Source organism: Cervus canadensis, chromosome 18, assembly GCF_019320065.1.
Source record: "Cervus canadensis isolate Bull #8, Minnesota chromosome 18, ASM1932006v1, whole genome shotgun sequence".
Lineage (NCBI taxonomy): Eukaryota > Metazoa > Chordata > Mammalia > Artiodactyla > Cervidae > Cervus > Cervus canadensis.
In genome coordinates, this window is record NC_057403.1 from 7,482,612 (window position 1) to 7,499,012 (window position 16,401).

The 16,401-nt window shown below is 39.1% G+C and overlaps 1 protein-coding gene across 1 annotated transcript; it reads left to right on the forward strand.

Moving 5' to 3' along the window:
* Positions 1-11,199: 11,199 nt before the first annotated feature.
* Positions 11,200-12,141, forward strand: LOC122420446 (vomeronasal type-1 receptor 4-like). Its single transcript, XM_043435585.1, is given in 1 exon segment — positions 11,200-12,141. A coding segment is annotated over 1 exon segment (942 nt).
* The last annotated feature ends 4,260 nt before the right edge of the window (positions 12,142-16,401 follow it).

The following is a 16,401-nucleotide window of genomic DNA, read 5'->3' on the forward strand; positions in this document are numbered from 1 at the left end:
GTGAGGGTGGGATGTTTCAAAAGAACAGCATGTATACTATCTATGGTGAAACAGATCACCAGCCCAGGTGGAATGCATGAGACAAGTGCTCCAGCCTGGTGCACTGGGAAGACCCAGAGGAGTCGGGTGAAGAGGGAGGTGGGAGGGGGGATCGGGATGGGGAATAAGTGTAAATCTATGGCTGATTCATATCAATGTATGACAAAACCCACTGAAATGTTGTGAAGTAATTAGCCTCCAACTAATAAAAAAATTAAAATAAAATAAAATAAAATAAAAGCCTAATATAAAAAAAAAAATAAAGAAAATTAAAGGCCAGAATCTTTTATAAACATAGATGCAAGAAAACTCACAAAATATTAGAAAATTGCATGCAATAATACACTGAAAGACTCCTATGTGCCCAAACTCAGCTTGGTAACATCTACTTGTAGGAAGGAGGAGCTGAAAATGAAGGACATGGCAGAAGACCCATTCATGAATTCCACAATTTGTCATCTAATCATAGCTTCCCTGGTAGCTCAGCTGGTAAAGAATCGAGCTGCAATGCAGGAAACACCAGTATAATTCCTGGGTCAGGAAGATCAACTGGAGAAGAGATAGGCTACCCACTCCAGGATTGTTGGGCTTCCATGGTGACTCAGATCGTAAAGAATCTTCCTGCAGTGCAGGAGACCTGGATTCGATCCCTGGGTAGGGTAGATCCTCTGGAGAAGGGAACGCCTACCCAACCCAGTCTTCTGGCCTGGAGAATTCCACGGAGAGAGGACCTGGCAGTGTACAGTGCATGGGGTCTCAATGAGTAGACTACGACTGGGCGACTTTCACTTCACTTCATATCTGACACATTCAGTTTTTTAAAATTTTATTTTACTGATATATAGTGTTGATTTACAGTATGGTGTCAATGTCTGCTGTACTGCAAGGTGATTTAGTGAGGTTCTTTTTCATATTCTTTCCCATCAATGCTTACCACAAGATAGTAACTATAGTTCCACGTGCTATGCAGTAGGACATTGTTCTTGATACATTCTGTGTTTAATAGTTTTCATCTACTAATCTCAAGCTCCCAATGCATCCTTCCCCCACCTTCCCCCATGAGAACCACTATTCAGTTTTCTATGTCTGTGAGTCTGTTTTTTTTTTTTTTCATAGATAAGTTCATGTGTGTCTTGTTTTCACTCACTGTGTTGCTTCAGTCGTGTCCAACCCTTCAGACTGCAGCCTACAAAATTTTTCCATCCATGAGGATTCTCCAGGCAAGAGTACTGGAGTGGGTTGACATGCACTACTCAGGGAGTCTTCCTGACCCAAGTAGTGGATCAAACTTGGATGGAACCCACGTCTCTTTATGTCTCCTTCATTGGCAGGAGGGTTCTTTACCAATAGTACCACCTGGGAAGCCCCAGTATTTTAGTTTCCATACATGAATGATACCATATGATATTTGTCATTCTCTTTCTGGCTTACTCCCCTTAGTATGATCATCACGAACTCTATCCAGGTTGCTGCAAATGGCATTATTTCATTCTTTTCATGGCTGAGTTGTATTCCATTGTACACATACACAACATAGTATTTAATCAGTCAGGGTTACTTTCTAATTTCGGCTCAGGGGAAAAATAGATTGCTTATTTAAAATACCCTCAAAATTGTTTTAAAAGTAATGGAGGAAAGATAAAATTTTGAGGAAACAACACTCAACAGCATTCTCCCTCTTCCTTCACAATATCAGCCATAAGATGTGAACACACAGGGTTAGGAAGGACAGGCTAATTACAGGTGTCCAGTGATGCAGGTATTTGGGAGTGATGTCAGCTCATCGTGTTCAAAGTCCACTGTGTTATTCAATATTTCCAATACCTCAAAGAGTTTTTGTGCCTCTCTACTGATATGATGAAAACACATTTATATGTTCTGGTATTCCTGAAACATACCATTTTATTTATTATTTTTTTCCTCGTTCTTTTTTTTTTTTTGGTTTGTTTTTATTAGTTGGAGGCTGATTACTTTACAATATTGAAGTGGGTTTTGCCATACATTGACATGAATCAGCCATGGAGTTACATGTATTCCACACCCAGATCCCCCCTGCCACCTCCCTCCACCCGATTTCTTTGGGTCTTCTCAGTGCACCAGGCCCAAGCACTTGTCTCATGCATTCAACCTGGGCTGGTGATCTGTTTCACTATAGATAGTATACATGTTTCGGTGCTGTTCTCTCAAAACATCCCACCCTCGACTTCTCCCACAGAGTCCAAAAGTCTGTTCTATACATCTGTGTCTCTTTTTCTGTTTTGCATATAGGGTTATCAGTACCATCTTTCCAAATTCCATATATATGTGTTAGTATGCTGTAATGTTCTTTATCTTTCTGGCTTAGTTCACTCTGTATAATGGGCTCCAGTTTCATCCATCTCATTAGGACTGATTCAAATGAATTCTTTTTAATGGCTGAGTAATATTCCATGGTGTATATATACCACAGCTTCCTTATCCTTTCATCTGCTGATGGGCATCTAGGTTGCTTCCATGTCCTGGCTATTATAAACAGTGCTGCGATGAACATTGGGGTGCACGTGTCTCTTTCAGATCTGGTTTCCTCAGTGTGTATGCCCAGCAGTGGGATTGCTGGGTCATATGGCAGTTCTATTTCCAGTTTTTTAAGAAATCTCCACACTGTTCTCCATAGTGGCTGTACTAGTTTGAATTCCCACCAACAGTGTAAGAGGGTTCCCTTTTCTCCACACCCGCTGCAGCATTTATTGCTTGTAGACATTTGGATAGCAGCCATCCTGACTCGCGTGTAGTGGTACCTCATTGTGGTTTTGATTTGCATTTCTCTAATAATGAGTGATGTTGAGCATCTTTTCATGTGTTTGTTAGCCATCTGTATGTCTTCTTTGGAGAAATGTCTGTTTAGTTCTTTGGCCCATTTTTTGATTGGGTCATTTATTTTTCTGGAATTGAGCTTCAGGAGTTGCTTGTATATTTTTGAGATTAATCCTTTTTCTGTTGCTTCATTTGCTATTATTTTCTCCCAATCTGAGGGCTGTCTTTTCACCTTGCTTATAGTTTCGTTTGTTGTGCAAAATCTTTTAAGTTTCATTAGGTCCCATTTGTGTATTTTTGCTTTTATTTCCAATATTCTGGGAGGTGGGTCATAGAGGATCCTGCTGTGATTCATGTCAGAGAGTGTTTTGCCTGTGTTCTCCTCTAGGAGATTTATAGTTTCTGGTCTTACATTTAGATCTTTAATCTATTTTGAGTTTGTTTTTGTATATTGTGTTAAAAAGTGTTCTAGTTTCATTCTTTTACAAGTGGTTGACCAGTTTTCCCAGCACCACTTGTTAAAGAGGTTGTCTTTTTTCCATTGTATATCCTTGCGTCCTTTGTCAAAGATAAGGTGTCCATAGGTTCGTAGATTTATCTCTGGGCTTTCTATTCTGTTCCATTGATCTATATTTCTGTCTTTGTGCCAGTACCATACTGTCTTGATGACTGTGGCTTTGTAGTAGAGTCTGAAGTCAGGCAGGTTGATTCCACCAGTTCCATTTGTCTCTCTCAAGATTACTTTGGCTATTTGAGGTTTTTTGTACTTCCATACAAATTGTCAAATTATTTGTTCTAGTTTTGTGAAAAATACCGTTGGTAGCTTGATAGGGATTGCATTGAATCTATAGATTGCTTTGGGTAGTATAGCCATTTTGACAACATTGAGTCTTCCAATCCAAGAACACGGTATTTTTCTCCATCTGTTTGTGTCCTCTTTGATTTCTTTCATCAGTGTTTTATAGTTTTCTATGTATAGGTCTTTTATTTCTTTAGGTAGATATACTCCTAAGTATTTTATTCTTTTTGTTGCAATGGTGAATGGTATTGTTTCCTTAATTTCTGTTTCTGTTTTCTCATTGTTAGTGTATAGGAATGCAAGGGATTTCTGTGTGTTAATTTTATATCCTGCAACTTTTCTATATTCGTTGATTAGCTCTAGTAATTTTCTGGTAGAGTCTTTAGGGTTTTCTATGTAGAGGATCATGTCATTTGCAAACAGCAAGAGTTTCACTTCTTCTTTTCCTATCTGGATTCCTTTTACTTCTTTTTCTGCTCTGATTGCTGTGGCCAAAACTTCCAAAACTATGTGGAATAATAGTGGTGAGAGTGGGCACCCTTGTCTTGTTCCTGATTTCAGGTGAAATGCTTTCAATTTTTCACCATTGAGGGTGATGCTTGCTGTGGGTTTGTCATATAAAGCTTTTATTATGTTGAGGTATTGAAACATACCATTTAAAATGCAGATATATGCACCTTTAAACCCTTTAAGGTTTACTTTAACCAATTCAACAGTATGTAAACCATGAACTTCCAGATGTTCAAGCTGGAATTAGAAAAGGCAGAGGAATCAGAGATCAAATTGCCAACATCCATTGGATCATCGAGAAAGAAAGAAAGTTCCAGAATTATCTACTTCTGCTTTATTGACTATGCCAAAACCTTTGACTGTGTGGATCACAATCAACTGTGGAACATTCTTAAAGAATGGGAATACCAGATCACCTGACCTGTCCCCTGAGAAATCTGTATGCAGGCCAAAAAGAAACAGTGAGAACTGGACATGGAACAACAGACTGGTCCAAATTGAGCAAGGAGTATGCCAATGTTGTTTATCGTCACCCTGCTTATTTAACTTAAATGCAGAATACATCATGCAAAATGCTGGGCTAGATGAAGCACAAGCTGGAATCAAGGTTGCAGGGAGAAATATCAATAACCTCAGATATACAGATGACACCACCCTTATGGCAGAAAGCGGAGAAGAACTAAAGAGCCCCTTGGTGAAAGTGAAAGAGGAGAGTGAAAAGGTTGGCTTAAAACTCAACATTTAGAAAATGAAGATCATGGCATCTGGTCCCATCACTTCATGGCAAAGAGATGGGGAAATAATGGAAACAGTGAGAGACTTTGTTTTGCGGGGCTCCAAAATCACTGAAGTTGGTGATTGCAGCCATGAAATTAAGAGACGCTTGCTCCTTGGAAGTAAAGTTATGACCAAGCTAGACAGCATATTAAAAAGCAGAGACATTACTTTGCCAACAAAGGTCCGTCTAGTCAAGGCTATGCTTTTTCTAGTAGTCATGTATGGATGTGAGAGTTTGACGTAAAAAAATGCTGAGCAGTGAATAATTGATGCTTTTGAGCTGTGATGTTCAAGAAAACTCTTGAGACTCCCTTAGCCTGCAAGGAGATCCAACCAGTCTATCCTAAAGGAAATCAGTCCTGTATATTCATTGGAAGAACTGATGCTGGCTGAAACCCCAATATTTGGGCCCTGATGAGAAGAACTGACTCATTTGAAAAGACCATTATGCTGGAAAGGATTGAAGGCAGGAGGAGAAGGGGATGACAGAGGTTGGGATGGTTGGATGGCATCACTGACTCTATGGACATCAGTTTGAGTAAGCTTCAGGAGTTGGTGATGGACAGGGAAGTCTATCATGGTGCAATACATTTGGTTGCAAGGAATCGGACAAAACATAAGACCACTAAAAGTTGTGAAGGCATATCCCCTTATACTAGCTTCTTCCTTGTAAGAAACCATCACAGGAGGTAAAGATTGCTCATAGTGTTGAAAACATATTGATAATTATATAACTAATAAACAGTTCTCCTCCCATGGGTGTGACATCATCTGGGTAGTCATGTTATACTACATGGCAAGTGGATTTTTCAGGTCCATTAATTTTACTAATGAGTTGATTCAAGACATGGAATTTTCCCCAATTATCTGTTGGCCAAATGTAATTAGTTCAGTTCAGTTGCTCAGTCACATCCAAGTCCTTGTGGGCCGACGACTGCAGCATGCCAGGCTCCATGTCCAGCACCAACTGCCGGAGCTTGCTCAACTCATGTCCATCAAGTCGGTGATGCCATCTAAGCATCTCATCCTGTCGTCCCCTTCTCCTGCCTTCAATCCTTCACAGCATCAGGGGCTTTCCAATGAGTCCATTCTTTACATCAGGTGGCCAATGTATTGGTGCTTCAGCTTCATCATCAGGCCTTCCAGTCAGTATTCAGGACCGATTTCCATTAGGACTGACTGGTTTGATCTCCATGCAGTTCAAGGAATTCTCAAGAGTCTTCTCCAACACCACAGTTCAAAGGCATCAATTCTTCTGTGCTCTGCTTTTTTGTGGTCCAACTCTCACATCCATCCACCACTACAGGAAAAACCATAGCTTTGACTAGATGGACCTTTGTCAACAATGTAATAATGTCTCTGCTTTTTAGTATGCTATCTAAGTTGATCATACCTATTCTTCAAAGGAGCAAGCATCTTTTAATTTCATGGCTGCATGACCATCTGCAGTTATTTTGGAACCCAAGGAAATAAATTCTGTCACTGTTTCCATTGTTTCCCCATCTATTTTATGTGAAATAGTGGGACCACATGCCATGATATTTGTGTTTCAAATCTTGAGTTTTAAGCCAGTTTTTTCACTCTCCTTTTTCACATTCATCCAGAGGTTCTGTAGTTACTCTTCACTTTCTGCCATAAGGGTGGTGTCATCTCCTTATCTCAGGTTACTAACATTTCTCCTGGCAATCTTGATACCAGCTTGTGCTTCATCCAGCCTGGCATTTTGCATGATGTACTCTGCATATAATTTAAATAAGCAGGGTGACATTATACAGCCTTGATATACTCCTTTCCCAATTTGGAACCAGCCCATGCTTCCAGGTCCATTCTAACAGTTGCTTCTTGACTTCCATGCAGATTTCACAGGAGGCAGGTCAGGTGATCTAGTACTCTTATCTCTTGAATAATTTTCCATAGTTTATTGTGATCCACACAGTCAAAGGCTTTGTTGTATTCAATAATGGATAAGTAGATGTTTTTCTAGAACTCTCTTGCTTTTTTGATGATCCAGTGGAAATTAGTAATTTGATATCTGGCTCCTCAGCATTTTGTAAATCCAGCTTGTACATCAGGAAGTTCTTGGTCCACATACTGTTGAATCTTGGCTTGGAGAATTCTGATCATTACATTGCTAGCATGTGAGATTAGTGCAATCGTGTGGTAGTTTGAATACTCTTTTGCATTGCCTTTCTTTGGGATTGGAATGAAATCAGAACATTTCCAGTCCTGTGGCCACTGCTGAGTTTTCCAAACTTGCTGGCATATTGAGTGCAGCATATTCACAGAGTCATCTATTAGGACTTGAAATAGCTCATCTGGAATTCTATTACTTCCACTAGGTTTGTTCATCGAGATGCTTCCTAAGGGTCATTTGACTTCAGACACCAGGATGTCTGGATCTAGGTGAGTGTGAGTGATCACACCACTGTGGTTATCTGGGTCATAAGATTTTTAGGTATAGTCTTCTGTGTATTCTTGTCATCTCTTCTTAATATCTTCTGCTTCGGTTAGGTCTATACCCTTTGTGTCCTTTTCTGTGGCCATCTCTGCATGAAATATTCCCATGGTATCTCCAATTTTCTTGAAGAGATATCTAGCCATTCTCATTCTATTGGTTTCCTCTATTTCTTTGCATTGATCACTGAAGATGGCTTTCTTATCTCTCCTTGTTATTCCATGGAAGTCTGCATTCAGATGGGTATATCTGTCCTTTTCTCCTTTTCCTTTATCATCTATTTTTCTCTCAGCTAATTGTAAGGCCTCCTCAGACAACCATTTTGACTTTTTGCATTTCATTTTCTTGGGCATGGTCTTGAACAGTGCCTCCTGTACAATGTCACCAACCTCCGTCCACAGTTCTTAAGGCACTCTGTCTATCAGATCTAATCACTTGAAACTCTTTGTAACTTCCACTGTATAATTGTAGTGGATTTCATTGAGGTCATACCTGAATGGTTAGTGGTTTTCCTTACTTTATTCAATTTCAGTCTTAATTTGGCAATAAGGAGTTCATGATCTGAGCCACAGTCAGCTCCTGGTCTTGTTTTTGCTGACTGTATAGAGCCTCCCCATCTTTGGCTGCAAAGAATATAATCAATCTGATTTTGGTGTTGAGCATCTGGTGATGTCCATCTGGTGTAGAGTTGTCTCTTGTGTTGTTGAAAGAGGGTGTTTGCTATGACCAGTGCGTTTTCTTGGCAAATCTCTGTTAGCCTTTGCCCTGCTTCATTTTGTACTCCAGGCTGCACTTGCCTGCTACTCCAGTATCTCTTGATTTCCTACTTTTGTATTCCAGTCCCCTATGATAAAAAGGACATCTTCGTTGGTGTTGGTTCTAGAACGTTTTGTAGGTCTTCATCGAACCATTCAACTTGAGCTTCTTCGGCATTGCTGGTTGGGACATCGACCTGGATTACTCTGATATTGAATGCTTTGCCTTGGAAATGAACAGAGATCATTCTGTCACTTTTGAGATTACAGCCAAACAGTGCACTTTGGACGCTTTTGTTAACTATGAGGGTTACTCAATTTCTTCTAAGGGATTTTTGCACAAAGTAGTACATATAATGGTCATCTGAATTAAATTCGCCTGTTCCAGCCCTTTTTAGTTCACTGATTCCTAAAATGTCAATGTTCACTCCCTCCCATATCCTATTTGACCAGTTCCAATGTTCCTTGATTCATGGATCTAACATTCCATGTTCCTATGCAATATTGTTCTTTGCATCAGACTTTACTTCCAATACCATTCACATCCACAACTGCGTGTTGTTTACTTTGGCACCTTCTCTTCGTTCTTTCTCGAGTTGTTTCTCCACTCTTTCTGGTAGCTGGAGAGCCTCATGTAAATCCGTGAAGTCTAATCACGCCCTCACACCATACACAAAAATAAACTCAACATGGCTCCAAGAGTTAAACAGAATATACGACACCATAAAACTGCTAGAAGAGAACATAGGCAACACTTTCTCTTGCATAAATTGCAGGATCACCCTTGGAAGTCCCAGGATGAAACAGACAGACTCTTACAGTTTCTATTACGTTTAGGTTTGACTTCATAAAATACAACAGCCTGGGAGGTTTAAATATAGATAGTTTTCCCAGTTTTTCACAGTTCTGGAGGCTAGAAGTACATGATCAAGTTGTCAGTGTATTGGCTTTTTGTGAAGCCTCCAACTTGCATTTCAGATTTTCTTTTAATTTTGCACTGATGCACTAGTTTCTAGCGGCATATTTTTTCCTCTCCAGGATGCTCCTGAATTAAGAACTTGATAAAATAATTGAGCCATCAGATCTACGTGATTTGATTTATAATTGTTTTCAAACCCTCACTCTTTTTCCTATTTATTTGTTCTGCACCCAATTCTTATCAAAGTGTTCAATAATAATAAAGTGTATTTCCTACAAAATTTCCATAATAAGTGGCATTGAATTATGAAAATGAGTCTAAATTGATATAAGTTGTGCCGGTGGTTCCTATCACAAGTTCTTGATGATGTTCCTCCTTTTCCTTTTGTCTCTTTGAATATACTTCCCAGGTATTTTGTCTCATTCCATTTCTTTACCAATACTATCATTGACGGTTCCATTCAATGGTTCAAGGTGAGGAAAGTACTAGTATTAGGGCAGAGACTCATCTCAGGCAAGTGAAGAATCCAGAGGGACGCACATGGTTTGTGTCAGTCCCTAATGTGTGTGATTTCAGCATTTCTTCCTCGTGAGACCACCACCTTCAGGGATCATGGAAAAGAAAATTCCTGTCAAGTACAACCAGTTGTCTCCTAAGGCTGCTAACTAGAAACTTGTAATTGTTTCCAGTAATTAACAACTGAGAAAAAAGTTTCCAGAAATGTTCTCAGCTCCCAAGCCTTTACTCCCATCGCTGCTGCAGGTGAAATGGTAATGCAGTTTTGAAGGGAGGGGAGGGGAGGACAGCGTCTCATACCCATTTATCAGGATCTGGCTGCCTCCCTCCCACACACATACTGGGTATAATGACCATCCCACCGAGCCCTTGTCCGGGCAGCTGGAAGGTATGTTCGTTGTACTTTCGTCTGAGCAGCAGAGTCTGTGAGAGAAAGGCAGATCAAGATTCTGGGTAAGTGATCACATCAGAAACTGACACCAACACCAATTTGTTGAAATTCTAACAAATCTAGCATGTCAGTGTATGAGAGACACAAGAATCCATGCTTTACAAGTGCCAAATTTTGCTTCTGTGTCTTGTATGTTAATGTCAACTGAAAACATTAATTCATTGCTAATATATTCACTGAGCTCAGACAATAACATACTGATTCAGCGTATGAATGGACAATAATAATTTTGTTTTGTTTTAAACTGTTTTATCGCATGCTAGTGTTTTATGCCCTAAGGTTTATTGCTTACATATGATTATTCAAACATTTCTATAATACATGTTATTTATTTGTGTTTCTGTCACGGGAAAAAAGAGTCTTTGTGTTGCCATCCTCACAGTGAGACATTCTCATCTTCATGACATTGCCTTGTCCTGAGGCAGGCTCCTGATCTATTCTACTGCCAGCAGTGTTATTCATTTGTTAAGATGCTAAGACTTAATTCATAATATGTGGTACTATAGAATAAAGCTTTACAAATACATGGAAACATGTTATATGAAAATTAAAAGATACCACAGGTCTACAAACAGAAAAGCTGTGAAATTAAAATCCAATATAGATCTGGTTTATTATATGCTTGCAACTAACTAGCTGTTTGGCATGGCTGGTGATCAGTGCACTCTCATTTTTTGCTTTTGGCTGTGCATCAAAGTTCATCAGATCTTAGATCCTGGACCAGGGATTGAACTTGGACTCTCTGCAGTGGAAGGCAGGGTCTTAATCATTTAAGCACATGAGGGGTTCTTCAAACCACTGTCTTGAGTATCCCAATGGGATTCAGTTCTCACTCTTCACTAAGAAGCAGGTTTGGCAAATACTTAACCTGTCTGCGGTTAGGTTACACTCCTCTGTATAACTAAGGTCCCTTCAGTTCCTGCCTAATAAATTTGTGAAGAATAAAGAAGTGATCACATGAGTATCTTCAGTGATTAATTTTACATATTATTTCTCTTTAAATGTTATACATGAAACCCTTTAAAGGTGCTGGTAAAAGAAACGCAAGAAGCAAATATTTCCAAGTGGGAACTATTATTAAGGGGAGAATATTGGATTTCAGTTGACATGATGCACGTAACCCATGCCTCATATTCCCACACAGGACATTCTAACTCAAAAGTACCAGTGAGTGTGAACTGAAAGATGGCCAGCAGCTTTTTCATGATAGGCATGATCATCTTAACACAGACCGTGGTTGGAATTCTGGGGAATTTCTCACTCCTTTGCAGTTATATCATCCTTCACTTCATGGGTTACAGGTTAAGGTCCACAGATTTGATCCTTAAGCACCTGATTGTGGCCAACTCCTTGGTCCTCCTCTCTAAAGGGGTCCCCTAGACAATGGCAGTCTTTGGGTGGAAGCATATCTGCAGTGATTTTGGCTGCAAACTTTTCTTCTTTCTGCACAGAGTGGGGAGGGGAGTGTCCATCAGTAGCATCTGCCTCTTGAGTGTCTTTCAGGTGATCACGATCAGTCCCTGGAACTCCAGGTGGGCAGCACTGAAAGTAACAGCTCCCAAGTACGTGGTTCTCTCTATTTTCCTGTGTTGGATCCTGCAAATGCTGGTAAATGTCATTTTTCCTTTCCATATGACTGGCAAATGGAGCGACAAAAACATCACAGAGGAAAGAGATTTTGGCTACTGTTCTTCTATTGTTACTGACAAAACTGACGACGCCTTGTATGCAGCGTTGCTGTTGTTCCCTGATGTTTTATGTTTGGGGCTCACGCTCTGGGTCGGCAGCTCCATGGTTCTCATCCTGTACAGACATAAGCAGCAGGTCCAGCACATTTGTAGAACTGATGTCTCCTCCAGGTCCTCCCCTGAGTCCAGAGCTACTAAATCCATCCTTCTCCTCGGGAGCACCTTTGTCTGTTTTTATATTCTTTCCACCATCTTTCAAGTTCTTTTTGGTCTTTTTGATCAGCCCAGCCAGTTGCTTGTGGACATCACTATAATCACAGCAGCCTGCTTCCCAACTGTCAGCCCCTTTCTGCTCATGAGCCATAACTCCAGTGTACACAGGCTCTATTTGGCCTGGATAAGAAATGCAAAGTCCTGTACTATTACAAGAAAAGTATGAATTCTATTTATTTCTATAATGGTTGCTTGCCAGTTCATTTATTCACCCTCAGAATCCTAATTTAAATTTTGAATCTCAAAATAATCTTATACCAGACATGCCAAGTATCTTCTTCAATATAAAGACCAATTGATATATATTGTCATGAAATATGAATATATCAGTGAAGCTTTATTGTAGAAATGGAGTTCAGGTTTATGCAATAAACAACAGGTCTTGAAATAATCTGCACATTATGAAGTGTTCAAATATGTTACTTTTAGTCTAACCAAACAAATTTCCCAGAAATGAAGTAGGTATGGAATTATAGATTAAAGTATATATGAAAATGGATCAATGTGTACAGTAGCCAGAAATAAAATTGAAGAAATTAATGTCCTTACAGATTAAACATAGCCTGGTTAGCACTCGAAGGTAAAATCAGGTAAGAGTTTGGGAGCCAGTTACAAGTTTATAGTTAACATTGTTTGTGTCTTTTTTCTTTTTCCTTCATATATATTAGTTGAAGACTAATGACTTTGCAATATTGTAATGGTTTTTGCCATACATTGATATGAATCAGTCATGGATTTGCATGTGTTCCTCACCCTGAACCCTGCTCCCACCTCCCTCCCACCTCCCTCCTAGGGTCATCCTAGGGCACCAGCTCTGAGCACTTGTCTCATGCATCAAACCTGGACTGGCAATCTGTTTCACAATTGACAATATATATGTTTGAATGTTTTTCTCTCAGATCATCCCACCCTCGCCTTCTCCCACAGAGTCCAAAAGTCTGTTCTATACATCTGTGTCTCTTTTTCTGTCTTGCATATAGAGTTATCATCACCATCTTTCTAAATTCCGTATATCAGCCTTAGTATACTGTATTGGTGTTTTTCTTTCTGGCTTACTTCACTCTGTATAATGGGCTCCAGTTTCATCCACCTCATTAGAACTGATTTAAATGTTAAGAGAAAATGGCAGTTTTTTATTAGAAAGAATCTTGCAGGAAGATTAGCACATTAAAATATTTTCATGTAGAAATGAGCAGTTTGATGTGAAGTACAATAAAAAACACGCCAAAAGAAAACTATATTTCAGCAGATTTTTCAAACTGAAATATATTTGACATATAACATTGTGGAAATTTCAAGTACAAGATTTGGTAATTTATTACATGTAAATATTGTAATATGACTGCCTTTACAACCACATATCACAATGCAGAACTCTTCTTTTATGTTAAATTTTTCATTGAATTAGAGTTGATTTACAGTATTATGGTAGTGGCAGAGGTACAACATTGTGGTTCAATATATAGGTTATACTTTGTTTTAAGCTATTATGAGCTATTGGCTATATTCCCTGTGCTGTAAAGTATGTCCTTGTAGTTTATTTATCTTTTACATAGTAGTGTGTACTTCTGAATCTTTACTCTGCCTTGCCCCTTCCCACTTTGTCTCCCCACTGGTAAACACTAGTTTATTCTCTATGTGCAAGAGTCTTTTTCTACTCCATTATTTTCATCCATTTGTACTAGTTTTAGATTGCATATGTCAGGTGATAATATACCGTATTTGTCTTTCTCTGTCTGACTTAATCCACTAAACAGAATGATATCCAGGTCCATCTATGTTAGAAGCAGCAAAATTTTATCCTTAAGGGGTAAGGAATATTCCATTGTGTGTGTGTGTGTGTGTGTGTGTGTACTGTTTTCATTAGTTAGTTTTCTGGTGGAGATATTAGGGTTTTCTATATAAAGTATCGTTTCTCTATAGTAGTGACAATGTTACTTCTTCTCTTAGGCGTTGGAAGTCTCTTATTACATTTTTGTCCAAATGCTGTGGCTACAACCTCCACACTGTTAAACCAGAGTGGCAAGAGTGAGCATCCTTCCCTTGGTCCTAATTTTAGAGGAAAAAGCTTTTAGATATCCACGTCTGTGGGTTTGTCATAAATGGCCTTTTAATTTTGAGAGTATTTTCTCTATGTCCGTTTTTCTGAGAGTATTTACCATGAATGGATGCTCGATTTTGTCAATGCTTTTTCTACATCTTGACACAATCTTGTGTTTCTCTTCCTTTTTTTAATGTGGTGTATCACGTGGATTGATTTCTGGATTTTTAACCATCCTTGCATCTCTGGAAGAATGCTACATGTTAATCATTTATGATACCTTTTATAGATTGTTGAATTCTGTCTGCTAATATTTTCTTGAAAACTTTTTTCAACCATATTCATCAAGAAAATGATCTGTAATTTTCTGTAGGGTCCCTTTATAGTACTGATATCAGTGTAGAGATAGCCTGGTTGAATAAATTTAAGAGTGTTCCCCTCCTCTTCAACTTTTTGGAAGAGTTTAAGAAGGATAGATGTTATTTTTAAAAATGTTTCAAAGGATCACATGTGACACCCTCAAGTGCTGGACATTGTTTTCTGAGAGGGTTTTTATTCAGTTCAGTTCAGTTCAGTCACTCATCATGTCCAACTCTTTGCAACCCCATGAACTGCAGTACACCAGGCCTCCATGTCTGTTAGTGGATGTTTAACAGGAGGATTCCTATGTGCTCTTTCTCATAAATCCTCTGTTCCTTATCAGTGGAACAGCAAGCCGCTCCCAGGGCTGGGGTCAGTGTGTGAGAGAGGCTTGGGTCTCCCTCAGTAAACATTCTCTTTATGAGAAAACTGCTTTTTCTTGATCCTCTTTCTTGAGATATGGATTGTCTCTTGACCTTATGACCAATATTAATCCCTTGTTCCCTTGGTAATGATTGTTGTATGTTTAATTTTCTGAACTTTATCACTGTTGAAAGAAATTCATTGTAAAACCGCCTACATATACTCACAAAAAGATCATTAAAGCACCTTTGCTCCATCAGAGCCTATGTTCTCGTGCCTTTTTTGTCTCTCTCTCTATCCATTAAAGGACCCCAACAAGTGGCGCCCAGAACAGGGACTCTGGTATATGTGGCATTTCAGACGGAGTGACTGAGGGCCTATTGAGGTTAGTAAGTACTAAGACATGGGCCAAACGGCTAAAAATCCACCTCATTTCTCTACTTAACTTCAAAAGGCTGGAAAGCCCCATCATCTCTCTACTTTACTTCATCATTTGTTTAAAGCTCAGGGACTTTTGGTTTCACGCCAACAAATAGAAGCTTGCCTTTAAACAGTGTTTAATTGTAATCCTTGGTTCCCTGAGAAAGACAGTTTTGATTTAGAAATTTGGTACCGGGTCAAATAAAATGTTGAACAAGCCACCAAACAGAGAAAAAAATATTCCAATCGATTTCTGGCCCCTATGGGCTTGCACTGAAGCTGTAATTCTGCCACTTCAAGGTAACTTCTAGCCCTCCTAATATTCGACATCAGACAGAACACTTATTACATGAATATAAATTAAATGATAAAACTTTACAAAAGGCCCAATTAGAACAACATAAAATATTTCAGAATTTTCCTACAAGCCCTTCCCCGGCTGCTCCAAAGGCTCCTCCTCTGCCAGCAGGTACAAATCCAAAAGTCTCTCCTTCGCTGTAACCTAATGATTCTTACAATGACTCTCCTGAGACACTTTTTGACACCATAACTGGCAATCCTTTTTAAGATAATAATGATAAGTCCTTAGTACAGATTTATATTTGCAAAAAATCATTATGTACTCACTCTCCTCCATGACAGAAGCTCTCTGAATTACTGGTGTGCAATCACAAGCCTCTGAACCAGATGGTTTCTCCACCTTTCTGGTTTTAAGAAATACTGATGCTCAAGGGCACATAATACCTCAATATGGAGGTATTAGTTTTTTTTACATGCAACAAATGAAAAAGGCTGTAACTGTGTATGGCCCACATTCGCTTTTTACTAAAGAGCTTCTAAATGCTGTGGCATCTTCTATGGGAAACTTTATTCCCTATGATTGGTGAATTCTAGTAAAAGCTCTCCTTAAACCAGCAGAATATCTTCAATGGACAATGGGTTTCATGATATAGCCAGAGATCATGCTAACAAGAACGTCCGAGCTGGCACTCCCAAAACCAAATGACTTTTGAAATGTTAACTGACACCAGACAATTTGATGCCATAGAAGCTCAAATACAATGCCATTCCTTGCTGCATGAACAATTAAAAACAGTGGTCCTTGAAACTTGGGATTGAATTACTTCTCAAGGAGAGCCTACAGGTAGCTACACCAAAATATTACAAGGACCTAATGAAAATTATGCTGATTTTTTAGCTAGGTTAGAAACTGTTATTTCCCGTACTGTAACTGGAGAAGAA